A 23,419-nucleotide genomic window follows, 5' to 3' on the forward strand; every position below is an offset into this window, starting at 1 on the left:
ACACTTCCAGGGATGGGGACTCCCCCACCTCTCTGGGCAGCCTGTTCCAACGCTTGACTATCTTTTCCGTGAAGAAATTTTTCCTAATTTCCAATCTAAACCTGCACACACACAACTTCTTGCCCCCCAGCAGCCTGCTCGCTGGTGGGTGAGAAACAGAAAAGGTCTTGATGCCGTTCAGGCACCGCTCAGCGACAGCTAAAACAGGGGTGTGTTATCAACACTCTTTTGGTCACAAACCCAAACCGCAGAAGAACATTAACTCTATGCCAGGCAAAACCAGTGCGCTGGGACGCACGCCACCCACGAAGCCTCTACAGCCATCTCGTGCGGCATCACCCCAGGCACCCTGGGGAAGGGGCACTTGGGCGTCTCTTGGTCTGAAGAAAGGAAAGGGGGAGCAGCACGGGGATGGCGTGAGCGAGCAGGGAGAAGAGCAGCCTTGTGGGGAGAACTTCCTCACGCGTTCCAAGTGAGAAGAGCCCTGCTGAGGAGCAGGGTGGGAATAGCTACGTAGCAGAGGACGGCTTTCATCCACTGCTCCCTGGCTCACGGGCTCGCTCCTGCTGGCTCACCCTGCCCAGGACTGATGCCAAGCAAACCAGGTAGCGCTCACCACGTGGATTCCCGGTTCCCTCACAACCTCCACGCTACTTAATGCTGCCGCAGCAAGTGTGAGCCTAAGATATCAGCTAGTGGGCTTAAAGCTCTCTCGGGCACGTTTCCCAGAGCCCTGGTGAGGAGGGCTCTAGAAGAGGTGCGCGAGATCCCCCAATGACATGTGCCGAGCATGGCAAAATGCTCCCAGACTTGCCTCCTGTGCCCCAGGCCACCCCGGCTTTACATGTTCCCCGTGCCTTCAGATGGAGGGAGAGACCAGGTGCTCTGGGAGGGGAGAGGAGAGCATCTTCTGGAGGAGACGTGCATGAAAGCGCTAGATAGTCGGGTGCAAGGGAACGTGGATGTCACGTCCATACTCTGTGACAAGTATCTTGCAGGAAAAGCTTTCAAAATTTAACAGAATTGCACGCCGCGACACTACGCACCCCTCTCACTTTGTTACTACAGAGGTTATTAAAACAATCGCCGTGTTAGGACACGGAACAACACGGAACTCGCAATGCCACACACCAACGGCATAATTGCTTTGATGAAGGACGTGATCTCATTCCAGATGCTGAAATTTTCCTGCTCCAGCCTCGAGGTCACCTTGTGCAGGCGGTTGGCTTTTTCAGGTAAGCCTTCTTTGAGCAATGCACTCGCCTCCTGTGAAGACGGGCAGGTTGTCAGCGAGGGCATGGAGTGCACAGAGCCAAGAAGCAACGGGAGGGACCCAGCTGGGACCACTTTGCCATTCCTGCCTGCTAGCCACATCTTGGCACCTGCGCTCTCCCACTTGGCACCTGTGATTTATGCCTGATCATCTTCCCGTGCTCCTCCTGCTGCTTCTCACGGTGATCCTCCAGCTTCTTTTTCAGCTGAAGAATGTGCTCTTCACAGCTGCGTAACTGCTCCTGCATCTTCTGTTTGTCTTCAGCCTCCCTCTTCCTCTGCACCTCCCTCTCCTGCTCAGCTCTCTCATGCTGCTCTTGCGCACCTGGTGACGGAGAAAGAGAGGTGATGCAAGGGCAGGAGCCGAGCGCACAAGCCCCCAAGGAGTACTGGTGTCCCCCTGCAGCACGCTTGGCCCTCTACACGCAGTGGCATTTCTCCAGCCCAGAAGTTACTTTTCATCTCCTTGTCCTTCTCTGTGAGGGAGCGGTCTGCGCTGAGGATGCTTTTGGCCAGAGCCTCTCTGCTTTGGAGGAACTCCTGCAGGACAGCATCAGCCTGTAGGAGCACAGGTAGAAGAGGAGTCAAGAGGAGAAAGAGCAGCTGGGCAGAAATGCTTTCTTGGGGGAAGGGGATGGGACATGGAGCCTCTCCCCTTGAAGGGGAGCTGCTCTTGTTCCTACCTTCACCCCCTTGCCAGGCAGCTCCCGATATTTCTCCACCAGTGCCTGCTGGTCTCCTCTGAACAACTCGTAACCGCCTGACACGTGGTAGGCACCATCACTGAGTCGTCTCTGCATGTCTTGGGAGAGGTCCCTGAGAACAGCCTCGCACTTGTCACGGGATGCCTGCTCGTTGTCCATGCAGAACTTCTCCTTGACTGCCTTTACCTGGCGCTGTCCGGAAAGATGCAGAGGGAAGGCATCAGCCCCTGGGCTGGGCTGCGTCCACCACTCTCATGCGAGGCAAAAATCAAGCCAGGTTGACATGGAAATTGGGAGCTGCAGTCTGTGGGGTAATCAGCTGGGAGGTGACAGACGGGGAGGGCATTCTGCACCCGCGGACATCTCTGGACCAAGGTGCACAGGAGCAGAGAGCACGCCAGGGACCACGGGCTTCCCAAAACACAAGACACAGTCAGCAGGACAGGGGAAGCGTGGAAGGCTGCAGGCTTCCAGCCAGGGCAGGCACACATCTGCCCCCCAGGACCATGCTGTTTCCCCAAAGCCCAGGGGATGATGGTGTCCCTGGGGGAATCCTGGCTGGGCTGGGGACCACCTACTATGAGATCTTCCTGGAAATCGCAGATGTTGTCCGCGAATGCCCGTGCCATGAACAGCTCCAGCGCCTCCCGCTCGCACTGTCTGTGCAGCTCCAGCAGCTCCTGAACAGTCTCCGTTGGCAGCTGCGCCCGCCGCTCCATCAGATCCTGGTACAACGTCACAGCCGCTTTCACTGCCGCTGCGTTCTCAGTCTTTGCCAGGGCGAGCGCCGCACTCTCCACGCACGGCACTTCCCCGCTCCGGACAGCCTCCACGTAGATCTCCGCCAGTTTCCCCAGCACTGCCGAAGAGGACCAAGGATGAGAGATCTGCAGCCTGAACAAAACGCAGGCTCCCCTTCGGCCCTGGGTCCTGCCATGTCCCTGCTGCCCACCCGCCAGAGGCTTCCTGAACGTCTCCTAACTCTTTCCCACCCCGCCTGCAACATTCAGAAGCTCAAAACCCAGAGGCAGGGACAGCAGCCAGCAGAAAAGCTCTCCCTTTCCCCTCCTGCATCCTTTGACTCGGCATTTGATCCTTCCCCAGACACAGTCCCAAGAGCTGCTGGCCATCCAACCCTCTGGACAGCGGTACTCACAGGTCCCTGTTATGATGTGGCCACCAGGGATGGTCTTGGGTGGAGACTTTTGCCAGACATAGCTGCAGAACTTCTCCACCTGCTCCTGGAACTGGGGATTGATCTCATCATCCTGAAGCTCCTCCAAGTGGACCAGCTCCCTCCTGCTGGCCGGTTGCTCAAAAACAAAGCACTTGCGCTCCGGAAAGAACTGGCGGATGCATTCCCGGGGCTGGTTGTAGCGTTGGGTCTCCGGGCTGCTACCTGTGGGGTTAGAGGACACGGAGCAGGTTCACCGGGCTTGGGCTGTTGTTCAATTGCACTGACATGCTGCTGTGCCTGGGGCTGGACGTCTCCAGCAGCACAGCACCATTCCCTTACCGGCCTTTAGCTTCAGCGCGTTCTCCAAGTATTCGTCCTCAGAGATTTCCTGCCCATCCATCTCCAGCTGCAGGGTGAAATCCCGGACAGCCCAGACAAAAGTCGGGAAGAAGAGGACAAATCTTTCTGAATCCGCCAGTTCATCTTCGCTCTCCTTGGGTGCTGCTTTCAACCTGACAAGCTCAGTCAGCTTCGTTACACAGCTAGGGAGCTGGCTAAGGAAACTGGGACGTCAGCTCTGAATGCAGGGGCATCGCCATCCTGCAACCACTCAGCGCTTCATGGGGAAGAGAGGAGCCTCGGCGGGGACGGAGGGGAACGGCCTGGAACAGCCAGAAGGAGGAGGGAGAAAACCCCTCAGCCCTGAGGCCCACAGCATGGGACTCCTAAGGACGCCAAGCACGTCACCGCGCACCACAGAAGGTTCTGCAGCTGTTGGAGGAGCTGGCATTTGTCAGCCCCCGGCCCAGCACACAGGGAGAGGAGGGCATCCCTGGTGCTGCTGTCCCACCAAGGATACTGCAGCTGGTCCACGGCTTGCTGGTCAATGGTGCCTCTGCTGTTGTACATCAGGGTGCTGGAGAGCAGTACGGTTAGCACAAAGAGCCACGTGTCGTTCATGGCGTCGCCCTGGAACAACACCACTTGGCTCTTGTCAACAAGACCCCCGAAGTATGAGCAAAGCCCCAGATCCCCAGACCCTGAATGCCCCTAACCCACAGGCCACGGCAAGACCACTCTTTGGAGAGGCCCACCCCCATGCCATCACCATGTCTTTCTGTAGCTGCCCTTGTCCTCAACTCAAGAGTTAAGACTCTCAGGCTCTATCAAAGTGCTCCCCGAGCTCCTCGTTCCTCTTCTGCTGCTCTTTTCCACAAGAGCAAGGAATTTGGCAACTTGTCCACCCCGACCTCCTTCCCATGCACATGGGCTGAAGGCCAGCAGAGGCGGTGGGAACACCTGCGCTCTGGTCACCACGGCTTGAGGGCCCCTCAAAGTGCCGGGAATGCGCAAAGGCAGCTTCTGCTTCTTCCACACCTTCTCCACGTCGCCCAGCCCTTCAGTGTCCAGCAGCACCAGAGTGTGGCCAGGCCGGCTGGGGTGAGGTAGACACCACATCCAGATACCTTTGGTGTGGGACCGCACGCTGCAGGCCAAGGGGAAACCTGTGGGCAGGACGCAGGGGTCTCAGCAGTGATTTAAAGACAGAGTAGGAAACCCCGGGTACCCTGGCCGTCCAGGGCTGGGCCCTCCCTCACCTTTCCTCTGACGAGCCAGCCTGTTCATGAGGTAGGACTTGCCAGTGCGGTACGGCCCTGCGATGGCCACCACCACCACAGGCTGCGTGACCTCCGACAGCACCTGCCGGGCCTCCTCCCGGACCACCAGCCCCTTCCTCGGGCTGTTCTCAATGAGGCAGACGGGCACCGGCATGAGGATTTCAGATGCCATCGCTGGCAGCAAACGCAGCCTGCGGAGGAGACGGCGAGACGGGCTGGTTAACAAGGTGGGGACACCCCACAGTCCAAACAGGGACAGTCATCATCGTCCTACTGCCTCTTCCCAAGCAAATCATTTGCACCAAATTCCTTCCACCACACCTCCTCTTTCTGCCCCTCGCAAGCCATGCTGTGAAGACCACGGTGGCACTTTGAAGAGGTCACCTGGAATGCTGTGCCCAGTTTTGGGCCCCTCAGTACAGGAAGGACATTGGGGTGCTGGAGCGTGTCCAGGGAAGGGCAACGGAGCTGGGGCAGGGTCTGGAGCACAGGGCTGGGGGGGAGCGGCTGAGGGAGCTGGGGTTGGTTGGTCTGGAGAAGAAGAGGCTGAGGGGAGACCTGATCGCTCTCTGCAGCTGCTTGGCACGAGGGTGCAGTGAGGGGGGTGTTGCTCTCTTCTCTCAAGTAGTGAGCAATAGGACGAGAGGAAATGGGCTCAAGCTGCGCCAGGGGAGGTTTAGGTTGGATATTAGGAAAAATTTCTTCATGGAAAAGATAGTCAAGCATTGGACCAGGCTGCCCAGAGAGGTGGGGGAGTCCCCATCCCTGGAAGCGTTCAAAAAACGGGCAGAGGTGGCACTGGGGGACGTGGTTCAGTCTGGTCTACCCTTGACTGGTTTAGTGTGGACTTGGTAGTGTAGGTTAATGGTTGGACTGGATGATTTTCAAGGTCTTTTCCAACTTCAACGATGCAATGATTGTATGATTCTAGGTGCCCAGCCCCGGCCCGTTTGCCTCGCAACAGAAATAGCTCCGTTTCTGAAAGCCCCGGGGATAGCGGGAGTACTCTGCGCTATGTCCTGAGCACCGCTGCGACGTTTGCCACGTGATCTGTGAGCTGACCCCAGCTCACCGTTTCGCTTTGCTTGCGTGCGTGGCTTTTGCCTCACCTATTAACTGTCTTTATCTCAACCCAGGAGTGTTCTCACTTTTACTCTTCCGATTCTCTCCCCCATCCCACTGGCGGGGGAGCGAGCGAGCGGCTGCGTGGGGCTCAGTTGCTGGCTGGGGTTAAACCACAACAACTCCGGCCATCGCCCAGGTTTACAGGTACCAGTAGACCCCACGGCCATGGAAGCAGCACAGCGTCTCATCCCATGCCCGGACCCAGAAGCTTCCCCACTGCAACCTCCCGGACACGCCGGGACTGGCTCTGGCAACGGTGAGCTCCACCGACACTGCCCAGGTCTGGGCTTGGAATCCTCTCTGCGGACTTCACGAGCCCTGCTCTCTTCCAGGAGCATCAAGGTGATTGCCACGGGGGGACAAGAGGCCGCACAGCAGCACAGTAGGGAGGAGAGGAAAGGTTAGGGCACAGGGTCCAAGCTTAGGCGAGTCCGAACTTGCACGCAAAGCCTGGGGGGCTTGAACGCAGGCTCATGGCCCCCCATTCCCCTTGCTCCGCGCCAGAGCCTGATCACACCTCTGCACCTCATCCTCCTCCCAGCCGGCGGGGTCCCTGGCACTTGCTGGGGTCCCTCTCGCTTCCCGGGGTCCCCAGGAGTCACCCTGCAGCCCCAGCGTCCAGGGCTGCTTGCACGGGGTGGGCAGGAGGGATTAGGGCAAGGGACTCACCGTCGTCTTCGTCGCCTGTCCTGGGCTGCAAGAGTTTGCTGCAGCCTGGGTCCTGCGCTGCCCTTTATCTTGTGCCCTTGGCCGGCCCCCCTCGCCTATTCCGGGAAACAAGGGAGAGTCAGAGCGAAAGTGAAAGGCAGGAGCAGAGAGCGGGGAGGAACCCCCCCCCCGCAGAGACATGGCCCGTGCTTTGGCCCCGGCCAGCCCCTACGCATGAAAACTGTCCCCTGGGCCATCTCGATGTCTGCTGCAAACACCCAGCACTGGCACGCTCGTCCCACAGCCACCCCACGCTCACGGGTCCCCTCGCCTGCCTGGGACCCTTGCCTCCCCTCATACCCCAGCCTGGAGCCAGCGGCCCCCTCCTCGCTGGCCGCTCCAGCCCCGAGTCTGATGGTGAGCGCACACCGGGATGGAGCGAGACACAGACATTTGTGTCCCCCGCCCTTGGCTGGCACCAGGGACACGGGCTGTCACCCGTGGTCCCGCTCCAGACACGGGCACCGAGCCCCTCGCTCACACCAGTCCTTCCCAGTAGCTGCTATTTGGGACATACACCGTTCCCACCCCCGTGACTGGTGGCCGAGACCCCCATCTGCTGCAGTAGCTGCACTGAGACCCCCCCCACTCACCCAATAGCTGGCACGGGGACCCCACTGGCTCCAGTAGCTCGTACTGGGACACCGCTCACCCCAGTCGCTGGTTCTGGCACTCTGCTCACCCCAGTAGCTGGTTCTGGCACTCTGCTCACCCCAGTAGCTCGTACTGGGACACCGCTCACCCCAGTAGCTGGTTCTGGCACTCTGCTCACCCCAGTAGCTCATACTGGGATTTCCATTCACTCCAGTAGCTGGTACTGGGATCTCCATTCACTCCAGTAGCTGGCACTGGGATCCCCACTCACCCCAGCAGCTGGCTCTGGGATCCCCACTCACCCCAGTAGCTGGCACTGGGATCCCCACTCACCCCAGTAGCTGGTTCTGGGACTCTGCTCACCCCAGTAGCTCGTACTGGGACACCACTCAGCCCAGTAGTTCATATTGGGATCTCCATTCACTCCAGTAGCTCATACTGGGATCTCCATTCACTCCAGTAGCTGGCACTGGGACTCCAACTCACCCCCCGTAGTTCGTACTGGGATCCCCATTCATAGAATCATAGAATCATCAAATCGTTGAGGTTGGAAAAGACCTTGAAGATCATCCAGTCCAACCATTAACCTACACTGCCAAGCCCACACTAAACCAGTCAAGGGTAGACCAGACTGAACCACGTCCCCAAGTGCCACCTCTGCCCGTTTTTTGAACGCTTCCAGGGATGGGGACCCCCCCACCTCTCTGGGCAGCCTGGTCCAATGCTTGACTATCTTTTCCATGAAGAAATTTTTCCTAATATCCAACCTAAACCTCCCCTGGCGCAGCTTGAGCCCATTTCCTCTCGTCCTATCGCTTGTTCCTTGGGAGAAGGGCCCAACACCCCCCTCACTGCACCCTCCTTCACTCCAGCAGCTGGCACCCTTTCCAGCACAGTGGTCAGGATCTCCCTCCTGACTTACAATCTCACCAGCTGCAAAGTCCAAGCTGCTCTCCCTGGCAGTGGCACCTGTAATTGCTTGATGGCTCATCAGGGAACGAGACTGCAGAGGGTTGTTTCTTGTCACTGCCTGTGTTTGTGTTCCTCCCTTTCCTTGTCATCCCAATTTTTGTGAGGCCCATAGCCAGGTAAGTCAAAGAATAAGCATTCTCCGTGTAGCCTTAACTTAATATCTTTACCAACGATCTGGATGAGGGGATTGAGTGCACCCTCAGTAAGTTTGCAGATGACACCAAGTTGGGTGGGAGTGTCGATCTGCTGGAGGGTGGGATGGCCCTGCAGAGGGACCTGGACAGGCTGGACCGATGGGCCGAGGCCAACTGGATGAGGTTCAACAAGGCCAAGTGCCGGGTCCTGCACTTGGGTCACAACAACCCCATGCAGCGCTGCAGGCTTGGGGAAGAGTGGCTGGGAAGCTGCCTGGCCGAAAAGGACCTGGGGGTGTTGGCTGACAGCCGGCTGAGCATGAGCCAGCAGTGTGCCCAGGTGGCCAAGGAGGCCAACAGCATCCTGGCTTGTGTCAGGAAGAGTGTGGCCAGCAGGAGCAGGGCAGGGATCGTCCCCCTGTACTCGGCGCTGCTGAGGCTGCACCTGGAATGCTGTGTCCTGTTTTGGGCCCCACAGCACAAGAAGGACATTGAGGTGCTGGAGCGTGTCCAGAGAAGGGCAACGGAGCTGGGGAAGGGTCTGGAGCACAGGGCTGGTGGGGAGCGGCTGAGGGAGCTGGGGTTGGTTGGTCTGGAGAAGAGGAGGCTGAGGGGAGACCTCATCGCTCTCCCCAACTCCCCGACAGGAGGGGGCAGGGAGGTGGGTGGGCTCTTCTCCCAAGGAACCAGCGATGGGACGAGAGGAGATGGCCTCAAGCTGCGCCAGGGGAGGCTGAGATTGGATATTGGGAGAAATTTCCTCACGGAAAGAGCAGTCAAGCGTTGGAAGGGGCTGCCCAGAGAGGTGGGGGAGTCCCCAGCCCTGGAGGGGTTCAAAAACCGGGCAGAGGTGGCACTGGGGGCCATGGTTTAGTGGCCATGGGGGTGTTGGGGTGACGTTGGGCTGATGATCTGAGAGCTCCTGTCCAACCTTAGCCATTCCTGGTCTGACTTCATGGAAAAATGATCCAAGCCAGGAACATGAAATTATGGCTCTGCCCTTAAGTGGTTTGGTGGTGGGCTTGGCAGTGTCAGGTCAATGGTTGGACTGGGTGATCTTCAAGGGCTTTTCCAACCTCAACGATTCCATGATTCGCCGATTCCACAACATGCTGGGGTGCCTCTCTGAAGTCTCTCTACATTAATGCAGGTGGGATGGGGAATGAACCCGAGGAGTTAAGAGACCTGTGTGCAGCTGCAGGGCTACGATCTCGTTGGGCACGTGGCGGGATGGCTCCCAGGGCTGGAGCCTTGCCATGGAGGGGCACCGGCTCTCACGGTGTGGGGGCTCCGGAGGGAAAACAGCACCAGCACAAGAGCGCGTCAAGGAACAGAGCCTGCGCTTTGTCCTCAGGAGGTTCCCCGGGACCTTGCTGGGTGAGCAGGGGCTGCGCTCTGCAGAGCTCCCCTGCACGGGTGCAGTGCCCACGCAGCAGGAAAGTCGTTTTGGGGGCTTGCGCCATGGGGTGACTGCCCTTGGACCAGCCCCTCTGGCCATAAAGAACTCCAAACCCCCTACACCTTCACGCTACTGGAACGGTTCGTGTCCCTGCTGCTTCTCACGGCGCAGCTGAAGATTTAATTCCCTGGAGGGAAGAGGGAAACCCCTTTGCGCACGAGTGCCGTGGGTTGACCCCGGTAGGCAGCTAAGCCCCACACATCTTGGGGAACGGGGGAGGGAATGGGAAGGGTGAAAGTGAGACAACTCAGGGATGGAAATAAAGACAGTTTAATAGGTAAAACAGAAGCCATGCGCGCAAACAAAGCAAGATGAGGAATTTGTTCACTGCTTCCCATCGGCTGGCAGATGTTCAGCCATCACCAGGAAAGCAGGGCTCCAGCACACATCACGGTGGCTTGGGAAGAGAAGCGCCATCACTCCAAACATCCTCCCTTCCTCCCTCTTTTCCCAAGCTTTTATCGCTTGAGCATGGTGTCCTACGGTCCGGCATATCCCTTTGGTCACTTGGGGTCAGCTGTCCCAGCTGTGGCCCCTCCCAGCTTAGAATCATCGCATCGTTGAGGTTGGAAAAGACCTTGAAGATCATCCAGCCCAACCATTGACCTACACTGCCAAGCCCACGCTAAACCAGTCAAGGGTAGACCAGACTGAACCATGTCCCCAAGTGCCGCCTCTGCCCGTTTTTTGAACACTTCCAGGGATGGGGACTCCCCCACCTCTCTGGGCAGCCTGTTCCAACGCTTGACTATCTTTTCCGTGAAGAAATTTTTCCTAATTTCCAATCTAAACCTGCACACACACAACTTCTTGCCCCCCAGCAGCCTGCTCGCTGGTGGGTGAGAAACAGAAAAGGTCTTGATGCCGTTCAGGCACCGCTCAGCGACAGCTAAAACAGGGGTGTGTTATCAACACTCTTTTGGTCACAAACCCAAACCGCAGAAGAACATTAACTCTATGCCAGGCAAAACCAGTGCGCTGGGACGCACGCCACCCACGAAGCCTCTACAGCCATCTCGTGCGGCATCACCCCAGGCACCCTGGGGAAGGGGCACTTGGGCGTCTCTTGGTCTGAAGAAAGGAAAGGGGGAGCAGCACGGGGATGGCGTGAGCGAGCAGGGAGAAGAGCAGCCTTGTGGGGAGAACTTCCTCACGCGTTCCAAGTGAGAAGAGCCCTGCTGAGGAGCAGGGTGGGAATAGCTACGTAGCAGAGGACGGCTTTCATCCACTGCTCCCTGGCTCACGGGCTCGCTCCTGCTGGCTCACCCTGCCCAGGACTGATGCCAAGCAAACCAGGTAGCGCTCACCACGTGGATTCCCGGTTCCCTCACAACCTCCACGCTACTTAATGCTGCCGCAGCAAGTGTGAGCCTAAGATATCAGCTAGTGGGCTTAAAGCTCTCTCGGGCACGTTTCCCAGAGCCCTGGTGAGGAGGGCTCTAGAAGAGGTGCGCGAGATCCCCCAATGACATGTGCCGAGCATGGCAAAATGCTCCCAGACTTGCCTCCTGTGCCCCAGGCCACCCCGGCTTTACATGTTCCCCGTGCCTTCAGATGGAGGGAGAGACCAGGTGCTCTGGGAGGGGAGAGGAGAGCATCTTCTGGAGGAGACGTGCATGAAAGCGCTAGATAGTCGGGTGCAAGGGAACGTGGATGTCACGTCCATACTCTGTGACAAGTATCTTGCAGGAAAAGCTTTCAAAATTTAACAGAATTGCACGCCGCGACACTACGCACCCCTCTCACTTTGTTACTACAGAGGTTATTAAAACAATCGCCGTGTTAGGACACGGAACAACACGGAACTCGCAATGCCACACACCAACGGCATAATTGCTTTGATGAAGGACGTGATCTCGTTCCAGATGCTGAAATTTTCCTGCTCCAGCCTCGAGGTCACCTTGTGCAGGCGGTTGGCTTTTTCAGGTAAGCCTTCTTTGAGCAATGCACTCGCCTCCTGTGAAGACGGGCAGGTTGTCAGCGAGGGCATGGAGTGCACAGAGCCAAGAAGCAACGGGAGGGACCCAGCTGGGACCACTTTGCCATTCCTGCCTGCTAGCCACATCTTGGCACCTGCGCTCTCCCACTTGGTACCTGTGATTTATGCCTGATCATCTTCCCGTGCTCCTCCTGCTGCTTCTCACGGTGATCCTCCAGCTTCTTTTTCAGCTGAAGAATGTGCTCTTCACAGCTGCGTAACTGCTCCTGCATCTTCTGTTTGTCTTCAGCCTCCCTCTTCCTCTGCACCTCCCTCTCCTGCTCAGCTCTCTCATGCTGCTCTTGCGCACCTGGTGACGGAGAAAGAGAGGTGATGCAAGGGCAGGAGCCGAGCGCACAAGCCCCCAAGGAGTACTGGTGTCCCCCTGCAGCACGCTTGGCCCTCTACACGCAGTGGCATTTCTCCAGCCCAGAAGTTACTTTTCATCTCCTTGTCCTTCTCTGTGAGGGAGCGGTCTGCGCTGAGGATGCTTTTGGCCAGAGCCTCTCTGCTTTGGAGGAACTCCTGCAGGACAGCATCAGCCTGTAGGAGCACAGGTAGAAGAGGAGTCAAGAGGAGAAAGAGCAGCTGGGCAGAAATGCTTTCTTGGGGGAAGGGGATGGGACATGGAGCCTCTCCCCTTGAAGGGGAGCTGCTCTTGTTCCTACCTTCACCCCCTTGCCAGGCAGCTCCCGATATTTCTCCACCAGTGCCTGCTGGTCTCCTCTGAACAACTCGTAACCGCCTGACACGTGGTAGGCACCATCACTGAGTCGTCTCTGCATGTCTTGGGAGAGGTCCCTGAGAGCAGCCTCGCACTTGTCACGGGATGCCTGCTCGTTGTCCATGCAGAACTTCTCCTTGACTGCCTTTACCTGGCGCTGTCCGGAAAGATGCAGAGGGAAGGCATCAGCCCCTGGGCTGGGCTGCGTCCACCACTCTCATGCGAGGCAAAAATCAAGCCAGGTTGACATGGAAATTGGGAGCTGCAGTCTGTGGGGTAATCAGCTGGGAGGTGACAGACGGGGAGGGCATTCTGCACCCGCGGACATCTCTGGACCAAGGTGCACAGGAGCAGAGAGCACGCCAGGGACCACGGGCTTCCCAAAACACAAGACACAGTCAGCAGGACAGGGGAAGCGTGGAAGGCTGCAGGCTTCCAGCCAGGGCAGGCACACATCTGCCCCCCAGGACCATGCTGTTTCCCCAAAGCCCAGGGGATGATGGTGTCCCTGGGGGAATCCTGGCTGGGCTGGGGACCACCTACTATGAGATCTTCCTGGAAATCGCAGATGTTGTCCGCGAATGCCCGTGCCATGAACAGCTCCAGCGCCTCCCGCTCGCACTGTCTGTGCAGCTCCAGCAGCTCCTGAACAGTCTCCGTTGGCAGCTGCGCCCGCCGCTCCATCAGATCCTGGTACAACGTCACAGCCGCTTTCACTGCCGCTGCGTTCTCAGTCTTTGCCAGGGCGAGCGCCGCACTCTCCACGCACGGCACTTCCCCGCTCCGGACAGCCTCCACGTAGATCTCCGCCAGTTTCCCCAGCACTGCCGAAGAGGACCAAGGATGAGAGATCTGCAGCCTGAACAAAACGCAGGCTCCCCTTCGGCCCTGGGTCCTGCCATGTCCCTGCTGCCCACCCGCCAGAGGCTTCCTGAACGTCTCCTAACTCTTTCCCACCCCGCCTGCAACATTCAGAAGCTCAAAACCCAGAGGCAGGGACAGCAGCCAGCAGAAAAGCTCTCCCTTTCCCCTCCTGCATCCTTTGACTCGGCATTTGATCCTTCCCCAGACACAGTCCCAAGAGCTGCTGGCCATCCAACCCTCTGGACAGCGGTACTCACAGGTCCCTGTTATGATGTGGCCACCAGGGATGGTCTTGGGTGGAGACTTTTGCCAGACATAGCTGCAGAACTTCTCCACCTGCTCCTGGAACTGGGGATTGATCTCATCATCCTGAAGCTCCTCCAAGTGGACCAGCTCCCTCCTGCTGGCCGGTTGCTCAAAAACAAAGCACTTGCGCTCCGGAAAGAACTGGCGGATGCATTCCCGGGGCTGGTTGTAGCGTTGGGTCTCCGGGCTGCTACCTGTGGGGTTAGAGGACACGGAGCAGGTTCACCGGGCTTGGGCTGTTGTTCAATTGCACTGACATGCTGCTGTGCCTGGGGCTGGACGTCTCCAGCAGCACAGCACCATTCCCTTACCGGCCTTTAGCTTCAGCGCGTTCTCCAAGTATTCGTCCTCAGAGATTTCCTGCCCATCCATCTCCAGCTGCAGGGTGAAATCCCGGACAGCCCAGACAAAAGTCGGGAAGAAGAGGACAAATCTTTCTGAATCCGCCAGTTCATCTTCGCTCTCCTTGGGTGCTGCTTTCAACCTGACAAGCTCAGTCAGCTTCGTTACACAGCTAGGGAGCTGGCTAAGGAAACTGGGACGTCAGCTCTGAATGCAGGGGCATCGCCATCCTGCAACCACTCAGCGCTTCATGGGGAAGAGAGGAGCCTCGGCGGGGACGGAGGGGAACGGCCTGGAACAGCCAGAAGGAGGAGGGAGAAAACCCCTCAGCCCTGAGGCCCACAGCATGGGACTCCTAAGGACGCCAAGCACGTCACCGCGCACCACAGAAGGTTCTGCAGCTGTTGGAGGAGCTGGCATTTGTCAGCCCCCGGCCCAGCACACAGGGAGAGGAGGGCATCCCTGGTGCTGCTGTCCCACCAAGGATACTGCAGCTGGTCCACGGCTTGCTGGTCAATGGTGCCTCTGCTGTTGTACATCAGGGTGCTGGAGAGCAGTACGGTTAGCACAAAGAGCCACGTGTCGTTCATGGCGTCGCCCTGGAACAACACCACTTGGCTCTTGTCAACAAGACCCCCGAAGTATGAGCAAAGCCCCAGATCCCCAGACCCTGAATGCCCCTAACCCACAGGCCACGGCAAGACCACTCTTTGGAGAGGCCCACCCCCATGCCATCACCATGTCTTTCTGTAGCTGCCCTTGTCCTCAACTGAAGAGTTAAGACTCTCAGGCTCTATCAAAGTGCTCCCCGAGCTCCTCGTTCCTCTTCTGCTGCTCTTTTCCACAAGAGCAAGGAATTTGGCAACTTGTCCACCCCGACCTCCTTCCCATGCACATGGGCTGAAGGCCAGCAGAGGCGGTGGGAACACCTGCGCTCTGGTCACCACGGCTTGAGGGCCCCTCAAAGTGCCGGGAATGCGCAAAGGCAGCTTCTGCTTCTTCCACACCTTCTCCACGTCGCCCAGCCCTTCAGTGTCCAGCAGCACCAGAGTGTGGCCAGGCCGGCTGGGGTGAGGTAGACACCACATCCAGATACCTTTGGTGTGGGACCGCACGCTGCAGGCCAAGGGGAAACCTGTGGGCAGGACGCAGGGGTCTCAGCAGTGATTTAAAGACAGAGTAGGAAACCCCGGGTACCCTGGCCGTCCAGGGCTGGGCCCTCCCTCACCTTTCCTCTGACGAGCCAGCCTGTTCATGAGGTAGGACTTGCCAGTGCGGTACGGCCCTGCGATGGCCACCACCACCACAGGCTGCGTGACCTCCGACAGCACCTGCCGGGCCTCCTCCCGGACCACCAGCCCCTTCCTCGGGCTGTTCTCAATGAGGCAGACGGGCACCGGCATGAGGATTTCAGATGCCATCGCTGGCAGCAAACGCAGCCTGCGGAGGAGACGGCGAGACGGGCTGGTTAACAAGGTGGGGACACCCCACAGTCCAAACAGGGACAGTCATCATCGTCCTACTGCCTCTTCCCAAGCAAATCATTTGCACCAAATTCCTTCCACCACACCTCCTCTTTCTGCCCCTCGCAAGCCATGCTGTGAAGACCACGGTGGCACTTTGAAGAGGTCACCTGGAATGCTGTGCCCAGTTTTGGGCCCCTCAGTACAGGAAGGACATTGGGGTGCTGGAGCGTGTCCAGGGAAGGGCAACGGAGCTGGGGCAGGGTCTGGAGCACAGGGCTGGGGGGGAGCGGCTGAGGGAGCTGGGGTTGGTTGGTCTGGAGAAGAAGAGGCTGAGGGGAGACCTGATCGCTCTCTGCAGCTGCTTGGCACGAGGGTGCAGTGAGGGGGGTGTTGCTCTCTTCTCTCAAGTAGTGAGCGATAGGACGAGAGGAAATGGGCTCAAGCTGCGCCAGGGGAGGTTTAGGTTGGATATTAGGAAAAATTTCTTCATGGAAAAGATAGTCAAGCATTGGACCAGGCTGCCCAGAGAGGTGGGGGAGTCCCCATCCCTGGAAGCGTTCAAAAAACGGGCAGAGGTGGCACTGGGGGACGTGGTTCAGTCTGGTCTACCCTTGACTGGTTTAGTGTGGACTTGGTAGTGTAGGTTAATGGTTGGACTGGATGATTTTCAAGGTCTTTTCCAACTTCAACGATGCAATGATTGTATGATTCTAGGTGCCCAGCCCCGGCCCGTTTGCCTCGCAACAGAAATAGCTCCGTTTCTGAAAGCCCCGGGGATAGCGGGAGTACTCTGCGCTATGTCCTGAGCACCGCTGCGACGTTTGCCACGTGATCTGTGAGCTGACCCCAGCTCACCGTTTCGCTTTGCTTGCGTGCGTGGCTTTTGCCTCACCTATTAACTGTCTTTATCTCAACCCAGGAGTGTTCTCACTTTTACTCTTCCGATTCTCTCCCCCATCCCACTGGCGGGGGAGCGAGCGAGCGGCTGCGTGGGGCTCAGTTGCTGGCTGGGGTTAAACCACAACAACTCCGGCCATCGCCCAGGTTTACAGGTACCAGTAGACCCCACGGCCATGGAAGCAGCACAGCGTCTCATCCCATGCCCGGACCCAGAAGCTTCCCCACTGCAACCTCCCGGACACGCCGGGACTGGCTCTGGCAACGGTGAGCTCCACCGACACTGCCCAGGTCTGGGCTTGGAATCCTCTCTGCGGACTTCACGAGCCCTGCTCTCTTCCAGGAGCATCAAGGTGATTGCCACGGGGGGACAAGAGGCCGCACAGCAGCACAGTAGGGAGGAGAGGAAAGGTTAGGGCACAGGGTCCAAGCTTAGGCGAGTCCGAACTTGCACGCAAAGCCTGGGGGGCTTGAACGCAGGCTCATGGCCCCCCATTCCCCTTGCTCCGCGCCAGAGCCTGATCACACCTCTGCACCTCATCCTCCTCCCAGCCGGCGGGGTCCCTGGCACTTGCTGGGGTCCCTCTCGCTTCCCGGGGTCCCCAGGAGTCACCCTGCAGCCCCAGCGTCCAGGGCTGCTTGCACGGGGTGGGCAGGAGGGATTAGGGCAAGGGACTCACCGTCGTCTTCGTCGCCTGTCCTGGGCTGCAAGAGTTTGCTGCAGCCTGGGTCCTGCGCTGCCCTTTATCTTGTGCCCTTGGCCGGTCCCCCTCGCCTATTCCGGGAAACAAGGGAGAGTCAGAGCGAAAGTGAAAGGCAGGAGCAGAGAGCGGGGAGGAACCCCCCCCGCAGAGACATGGCCCGTGCTTTGGCCCCGGCCAGCCCCTACGCATGAAAACTGTCCCCTGGGCCATCTCGATGTCTGCTGCAAACACCCAGCACTGGCACGCTCGTCCCACAGCCACCCCACGCTCACGGGTCCCCTCGCCTGCCTGGGACCCTTGCCTCCCCTCATACCCCAGCCTGGAGCCAGCGGCCCCCTCCTCGCTGGCCGCTCCAGCCCCGAGTCTGATGGTGAGCGCACACCGGGATGGAGCGAGACACAGACATTTGTGTCCCCCGCCCTCGGCTGGCACCAGGGACACGGGCTGTCACCCGTGGTCCCGCTCCAGACACGGGCACCGAGCCCCTCGCTCACACCAGTCCTTCCCAGTAGCTGCTATTTGGGACATACACCGTTCCCACCCCTGTGACTGGTGGCCGAGACCCCCATCTGCTGCAGTAGCTGCACTGAGACCCCCCCCACTCACCCAATAGCTGGCACGGGGACCCCACTGGCTCCAGTAGCTCGTACTGGGACACCGCTCACCCCAGTCGCTGGTTCTGGCACTCTGCTCACCCCAGTAGCTCATACTGGGACACCGCTCACCCCAGTCGCTGGTTCTGGCACTCTGCTCACTCCAGTAGCTCATACTGGGATTTCCATTCACTCCAGTAGCTGGTACTGGGATCTCCATTCACTCCAGTAGCTGGCACTGGGATCCCCACTCACCCCAGTAGCTGGTTCTGGGACTCTGCTCACCCCAGTAGCTCGTACTGGGACACCACTCAGCCCAGTAGTTCATATTGGGATCTCCATTCACTCCAGTAGCTCATACTGGGATCTCCATTCACTCCAGTAGCTGGCACTGGGACTCCAACTCACCCCCCGTAGTTCGTACTGGGATCCCCATTCATAGAATCATAGAATCATCAAATCGTTGAGGTTGGAAAAGACCTTGAAGATCACCCAGTCCAACCAGTAACCTACACTACCAAGTCCACACTAAACCAGTCAAGGGTAGACCAGACTGAACCACGTCCCCAAGTGCCACCTCTGCCCGTTTTTTGAACGCTTCCAGGGATGGGGACCCCCCCACCTCTCTGGGCAGCCTGGTCCAATGCTTGACTATCTTTTCCGTGAAGAAATTTTTCCTAATATCCAACCTAAACCTCCCCTGGCGCAGCTTGAGCCCATTTCCTCTCGTCCTATCGCTTGTTCCTTGGGAGAAGGGCCCAACACCCCCCTCACTGCACCCTCCTTCACTCCAGCAGCTGGCACCCTTTCCAGCACAGTGGTCAGGATCTCCCTCCTGACTTACAATCTCACCAGCTGCAAAGTCCAAGCTGCTCTCCCTGGCAGTGGCACCTGTAATTGCTTGATGGCTCATCAGGGAACGAGACTGCAGAGGGTTGTTTCTTGTCACTGCCTGTGTTTGTGTTCCTCCCTTTCCTTGTCATCCCAATTTTTGTGAGGCCCATAGCCAGGTAAGTCAAAGAATAAGCATTCTCCGTGTAGCCTTAACTTAATATCTTTACCAACGATCTGGATGAGGGGATTGAGTGCACCCTCAGTAAGTTTGCAGATGACACCAAGTTGGGTGGGAGTGTCGATCTGCTGGAGGGTAGGAAGGCCCTGCAGAGGGACCTGGACAGGCTGGACCCATGGGCCGAGGCCAACTGGATGAGGTTCAACAAGGCCAAGTGCCGGGTCCTGCACTTGGGTCACAACAACCCCATGCAGCGCTGCAGGCTTGGGGAAGAGTGGCTGGGAAGCTGCCTGGCCGAAAAGGAGCTGGGGGTGTTGGTCAACAGCGGCTGAACGTGAGCCAGCAGTGTGCCCAGGTGGCCAAGGAGGCCAACAGCATCCTGGCTTGTGTCAGGAAGAGTGTGGCCAGCAGGAGCAGGGCAGGGATCGTCCCCCTGTACTCGGCGCTGCTGAGGCTGCACCTGGAATTCTGTGTCCTGTTTTGGGCCCCTCAGTACAGGAAGGACATTGAGGTGCTGGAGCGTGTCCAGAGAAGGGCAACGGAGCTGGGGAAGGGTCTGGAGCACAGGGCTGGTGGGGAGCGGCTGAGGGAGCTGGGGTTGGTTGGTCTGGAGAAGAAGAGGCTGAGGGGAGACCTCATCGCTCTGACTAACAGGAGGTTGTAGTGAGGTGGGTGCCGGTCTCTTCTCCCAAGTGATAGGACAAGAGGAAACGGCCCCAAGTTGCACCAGGGGAGGTTTAGATTGGATATTAGGAGAACTTTCTTCACCAAAAGGGTTGTCAAGCATGGGAAGAGGCTGCCCAGGGAAGTGGTGGAGTCACCATCGCTGGAGGTATGAAAAGACGTGTAGATGTTGTGCTTAGGGGATAGTTTAGTGGTGGACTTGGCAGCGTTAGGTTAACAGTTGGATCCAATGGTCTTTTCCAACCTAAATGATTCTATGATTCTATGATTTCCACGTTATTTCTTGTGGGAGATAGGTAGAAAGCAAGAATTGAAGTCTGACGTAGGTGCTGTTTCCTCCACAGGAGGCCGAGCTGCTGGTTAAAATGTTGTGCTCTTCTCAGACAAAGTACAAATGCAAAGGGACAACCAAACTACCCCAAGACGGTTCATGTTGACCAGGTTTTCCCACTGCTCTGTGCTCCGGGTTGTGTTGTTTGTGCTATTTCTCCTCAGGCACGTGGTGACCCTGGCTGGAAATGTGGTGATAAGGGCTGTTATCAGGGTGGACCGCAGGCTGGGTCATAGAAACATCGAATCGTTTAGGTTGGAAAAGACCATTAAGATCATCCAGTCTAACCATTAACTTGCCAATACCAAGTCCAGCACTAAACCAATTAAGGGCAGAGTAATAATTGATTTCATGTTTCATGGCTTGGTGGCTGGATTATTTTTAATGACAGTAAAACTATGAATCACTAAGGTTGGAAAGGCCCTCTAAGATCATCAGTCCAACCATCAACCCAACACCACCATGCCTACTAAACCATGTCCCAGCTCTTTCCTGGCCTGTGCTGTACCAATGCATTTCTCCTTCACGTTTGGCTTCACGCACTCTTTCCTCCTGATGGTGATGGGGTACGGCGGGTACGTGGACATCTGTCACCCCTTGCGTTACAACACCCTCATGACCTCCTGTGTCTGTATCCAGCCGGTGGTTGCTGCGTGGCTGGGTGGTGGTCTCCTGGGGCTGCCGGTGACTTGCGCTGTCTTCCAGTCACCCTTCTGCCAGTCCCACCAGATTGACCATTTCTTCTGCCATGTGGCCCCCCTGCTCCAGCTGGCTTGTGTTGGTGGCGAGCTGGTTGCTGCTGTGGTCAACATCCTTTGCATGACTGCCTTGTTGGGTTGCTTTCTGCTCATCAGTAGCTGCACTGAAAGCCGCCCTCTCACCCCGGTAGCTGGCACTGGCATCCCAGTTCAATTTGGTAGCTGGCACTGGGACCCCACTTGCTGCAGTAGCTCATACTGGGACCCCACTCACCCCAGTAGCTTGTACTGGGACCCCACTGCTTCCAGTAGCTGGCACTGGGACCCCAACTCACCCCAGTAGCTCATACTGGGATCCCCATTCACTCCAGTAGCTGGCACCCTTTCCAGCACAGTGGTCAGGATCTCCCTCCTGACTTACAATCTCACCAGCTGCAAAGTCCAAGCTGCTCTCCCTGGCAGTGGCACCTGTAATTGCTTGATGGCTCATCAGGGAACGAGACTGCAGAGGGTTGTTTCTTGTCACTGCCTGTGTTTGTGTTCCTCCCTTTCCTTGTCATCCCAATTTTTGTGAGGCCCATAGCCAGGTAAGTCAAAGAATAAGCATTCTCCGTGTAGCCTTAACTTAATATCTTTACCAACGATCTGGATGAGGGGATTGAGTGCACCCTCAGTAAGTTTGCAGATGACACCAAGTTGGGTGGGAGTGTCGATCTGCTGGAGGGTAGGAAGGCCCTGCAGAGGGACCTGGACAGGCTGGACCCATGGGCCGAGGCCAACTGGATGAGGTTCAACAAGGCCAAGTGCCGGGTCCTGCACTTGGGTCACAACAACCCCATGCAGCGCTGCAGGCTTGGGGAAGAGTGGCTGGGAAGCTGCCTGGCCGAAAAGGAGCTGGGGGTGTTGGTCAACAGCGGCTGAACGTGAGCCAGCAGTGTGCCCAGGTGGCCAAGGAGGCCAACAGCATCCTGGCTTGTGTCAGGAAGAGTGTGGCCAGCAGGAGCAGGGCAGGGATCGTCCCCCTGTACTCGGCGCTGCTGAGGCTGCACCTGGAATTCTGTGTCCTGTTTTGGGCCCCACAGCACAAGAAGGACATTGAGGTGCTGGAGCGTGTCCAGAGAAGGGCAACGGAGCTGGGGAAGGGTCTGGAGCACAGGGCTGGTGGGGAGTGGCCGAGGGAGTTGTATGTATCCTATACTAACCTGAAAAGCCACCAGGCAACACTGAGACCAGAGGGATTCACTGCAGCCCATTAAATGTCTCACCTCTTCTCACGGTCTCAGCACCTCACTTCTTGCCCAGGACGTGCGTGGCCCATTTCACCGACCCAACAGCATTTCTTTGGTTGTAGCATCTCGGCGCTTCTCCACGAGCCATTCAGATAACACAAAGGTGCTATGGGGCCAACTTGCACTCTGGAGGGCAGCTCACAGCTTGGAAGGAGACCTCAAGGAGATAGTCAAGTATCCTAATGATGGTATCTCATTAAGTGATGACATCAAGATTGCTGGGCAGCTGCTCTCAGCCTCTGTGCTCTTCCGAGGCAAATGGGCAAGACACTGGAGAGCTGCAGCACGGCTCTGCCGGAGCTCTGGCTGCAGGGGAGGTGGTTGACACCTTGGACCCCATGGCCCTGAGGGCAGAGACTTTGCTGGGTGGGAGAGGAGGCAAGGGGGCTTGCTCAAGGGAAGGGGTCTGCATTGGCGGGGATGATACAGAGTTTTCTGAATTCTTCCTCCCACATTTCTGGTTTTAGTGTCTTCTCATTCCCTGATCATATCCCTGCTGCCTGGAGATTTCCCTTCTGAAAGGCGTTTCCCTGTCTCATGTCTTTCTCCTGTCAGTGCTCACAGCCCCCTCCCCACCTCTCTGCCGTCATCTTTGCTCTACAGAAACCTCCTGTTTGCAAGGAACTGGCTGGGCGCATGTTCCTGTTTGCAGGTGGAAAAGGGCAGGGCAGAACAACGCTGATGGGTCCAGCAAAGGTGCTGCTGGTGCTGCCCATAGGCAGAGGAGAGGCTGAAAGCACTTTAGGAGGCTCCTAGCAGGAGTGTTTGCCTTGCCTGCGTATGGCCCCGACATCGCTCGCACGCTCGGTCACGTCTTTTTGCCCCAGACCACCTCCGACACTGCGATCGTCTGGGGATTTCTCCCGCGCCAAAGGTGCCAGCACCCAAAGCTCTGGCCGGTCCTCGCCCTCCCTTGGTGATGCTTCCACAGCACCGCAAACACCGGGGCTCCAGCTTTGCCTTGCCTCAGTACGGCCCCAACATCTCTCGCACTCTTGGCAGAACCCAGCTCCAAAATTTAGCCGGCATCACCACGGCACAGCTGTCGCCGTGATGGGATACCCGGCACTGGCCACCCGGCACTGCCACGGGACACACGGCACGGCTGTGGCGCAGCCGGTACCGCCACGGCACACCCAGCAGAGCCACGGCACACCCGGCACCACCACAGCCCCACGGCCTTTCGCACAGCCCTGCGCCCACCCCGCAGCATTGGGTGCTGGCTCCCACCGGGTGCGATAAGCCGGGTGCCGGTGGGTGGCCAGGGAAATGTGGTCAGGGCTGGCGGGTGCTGATAGCACCCGGCTATTCCTGTGTGGCCGGAGCTGGCGTGGGGGCCAGGCACCCGGCTCGGGGTCACCCGGCTCTCCCGTGGGTGCTGGGATGGGTGTAGGTGCACCCTGGTGCGGGCTGACACCAGGGCTGTGCCGGGTATGGGGACACCCTGGGCATGGGGACACCCCGGGCACTGCTATGGGGACACCCCAAATATTGCCATGGGTGCACCCTGGGCGTGGGGACACCCCAAATATTGCCGTGGGTGCACCCTGGGCATGAGGACACCCCAGGCACTGCCACGGGGACACCCCTGGCATGGGGACACCCCAGATATTGCCGTGGGTGCACCCTGGGCATGGGGACACCCCAGGCACTTCCATGAGGACACCCCTGGCATGGGGACACCCCAGATATTGCCATGGGTGCACCCTGGGCGTGGGGACACCCCAGGCACTGCCATGGGGACACCTCTGGCATGGGGACACCCCA

General features: G+C 58.1%; 2 protein-coding genes across 3 annotated transcripts; both read right to left on the minus strand.

Moving 5' to 3' along the window:
- Nucleotides 1-266: 266 nt before the first annotated feature.
- Nucleotides 267-17,499, minus strand: LOC142596157 (guanylate-binding protein 7-like). Of its 2 annotated transcripts, none has more exons than XM_075725180.1 (12): nucleotides 17,022-17,499; nucleotides 6,567-6,661; nucleotides 4,752-4,963; nucleotides 4,531-4,658; nucleotides 4,013-4,122; nucleotides 3,493-3,695; nucleotides 3,133-3,375; nucleotides 2,555-2,835; nucleotides 1,956-2,168; nucleotides 1,728-1,830; nucleotides 1,404-1,597; nucleotides 267-1,266 (listed from the first exon to the last, which is right to left on the minus strand). In XM_075725180.1, exons 1-12 carry the CDS (start codon nucleotides 17,253-17,255, stop codon nucleotides 1,075-1,077), a joined length of 2,208 nt encoding a protein of 735 aa, XP_075581295.1. In that variant the 5' UTR covers nucleotides 17,256-17,499; the 3' UTR covers nucleotides 267-1,074. The 2 variants fall into 2 exon arrangements, with proteins under 2 accessions (XP_075581295.1, XP_075581293.1); XM_075725178.1 differs by lacking the exon at nucleotides 17,022-17,499 and adding an exon at nucleotides 7,199-7,751.
- Nucleotides 10,722-17,055, minus strand: LOC142596158 (guanylate-binding protein 7-like). Its single transcript, XM_075725181.1, has 11 exons — nucleotides 17,022-17,055; nucleotides 15,207-15,418; nucleotides 14,986-15,113; nucleotides 14,468-14,577; nucleotides 13,948-14,150; nucleotides 13,588-13,830; nucleotides 13,010-13,290; nucleotides 12,411-12,623; nucleotides 12,183-12,285; nucleotides 11,859-12,052; nucleotides 10,722-11,721 (listed from the first exon to the last, which is right to left on the minus strand). The coding sequence occupies exons 2-11, from the start codon at nucleotides 15,397-15,399 to the stop codon at nucleotides 11,530-11,532; spliced, it is 1,860 nt and encodes a 619-aa protein (XP_075581296.1). The 5' UTR covers nucleotides 15,400-15,418; nucleotides 17,022-17,055; the 3' UTR covers nucleotides 10,722-11,529.
- Nucleotides 17,500-23,419: the final 5,920 nt, after the last annotated feature.

This window comes from Pelecanus crispus, chromosome 27, assembly GCF_030463565.1.
Source record: "Pelecanus crispus isolate bPelCri1 chromosome 27, bPelCri1.pri, whole genome shotgun sequence".
Lineage (NCBI taxonomy): Eukaryota > Metazoa > Chordata > Aves > Pelecaniformes > Pelecanidae > Pelecanus > Pelecanus crispus.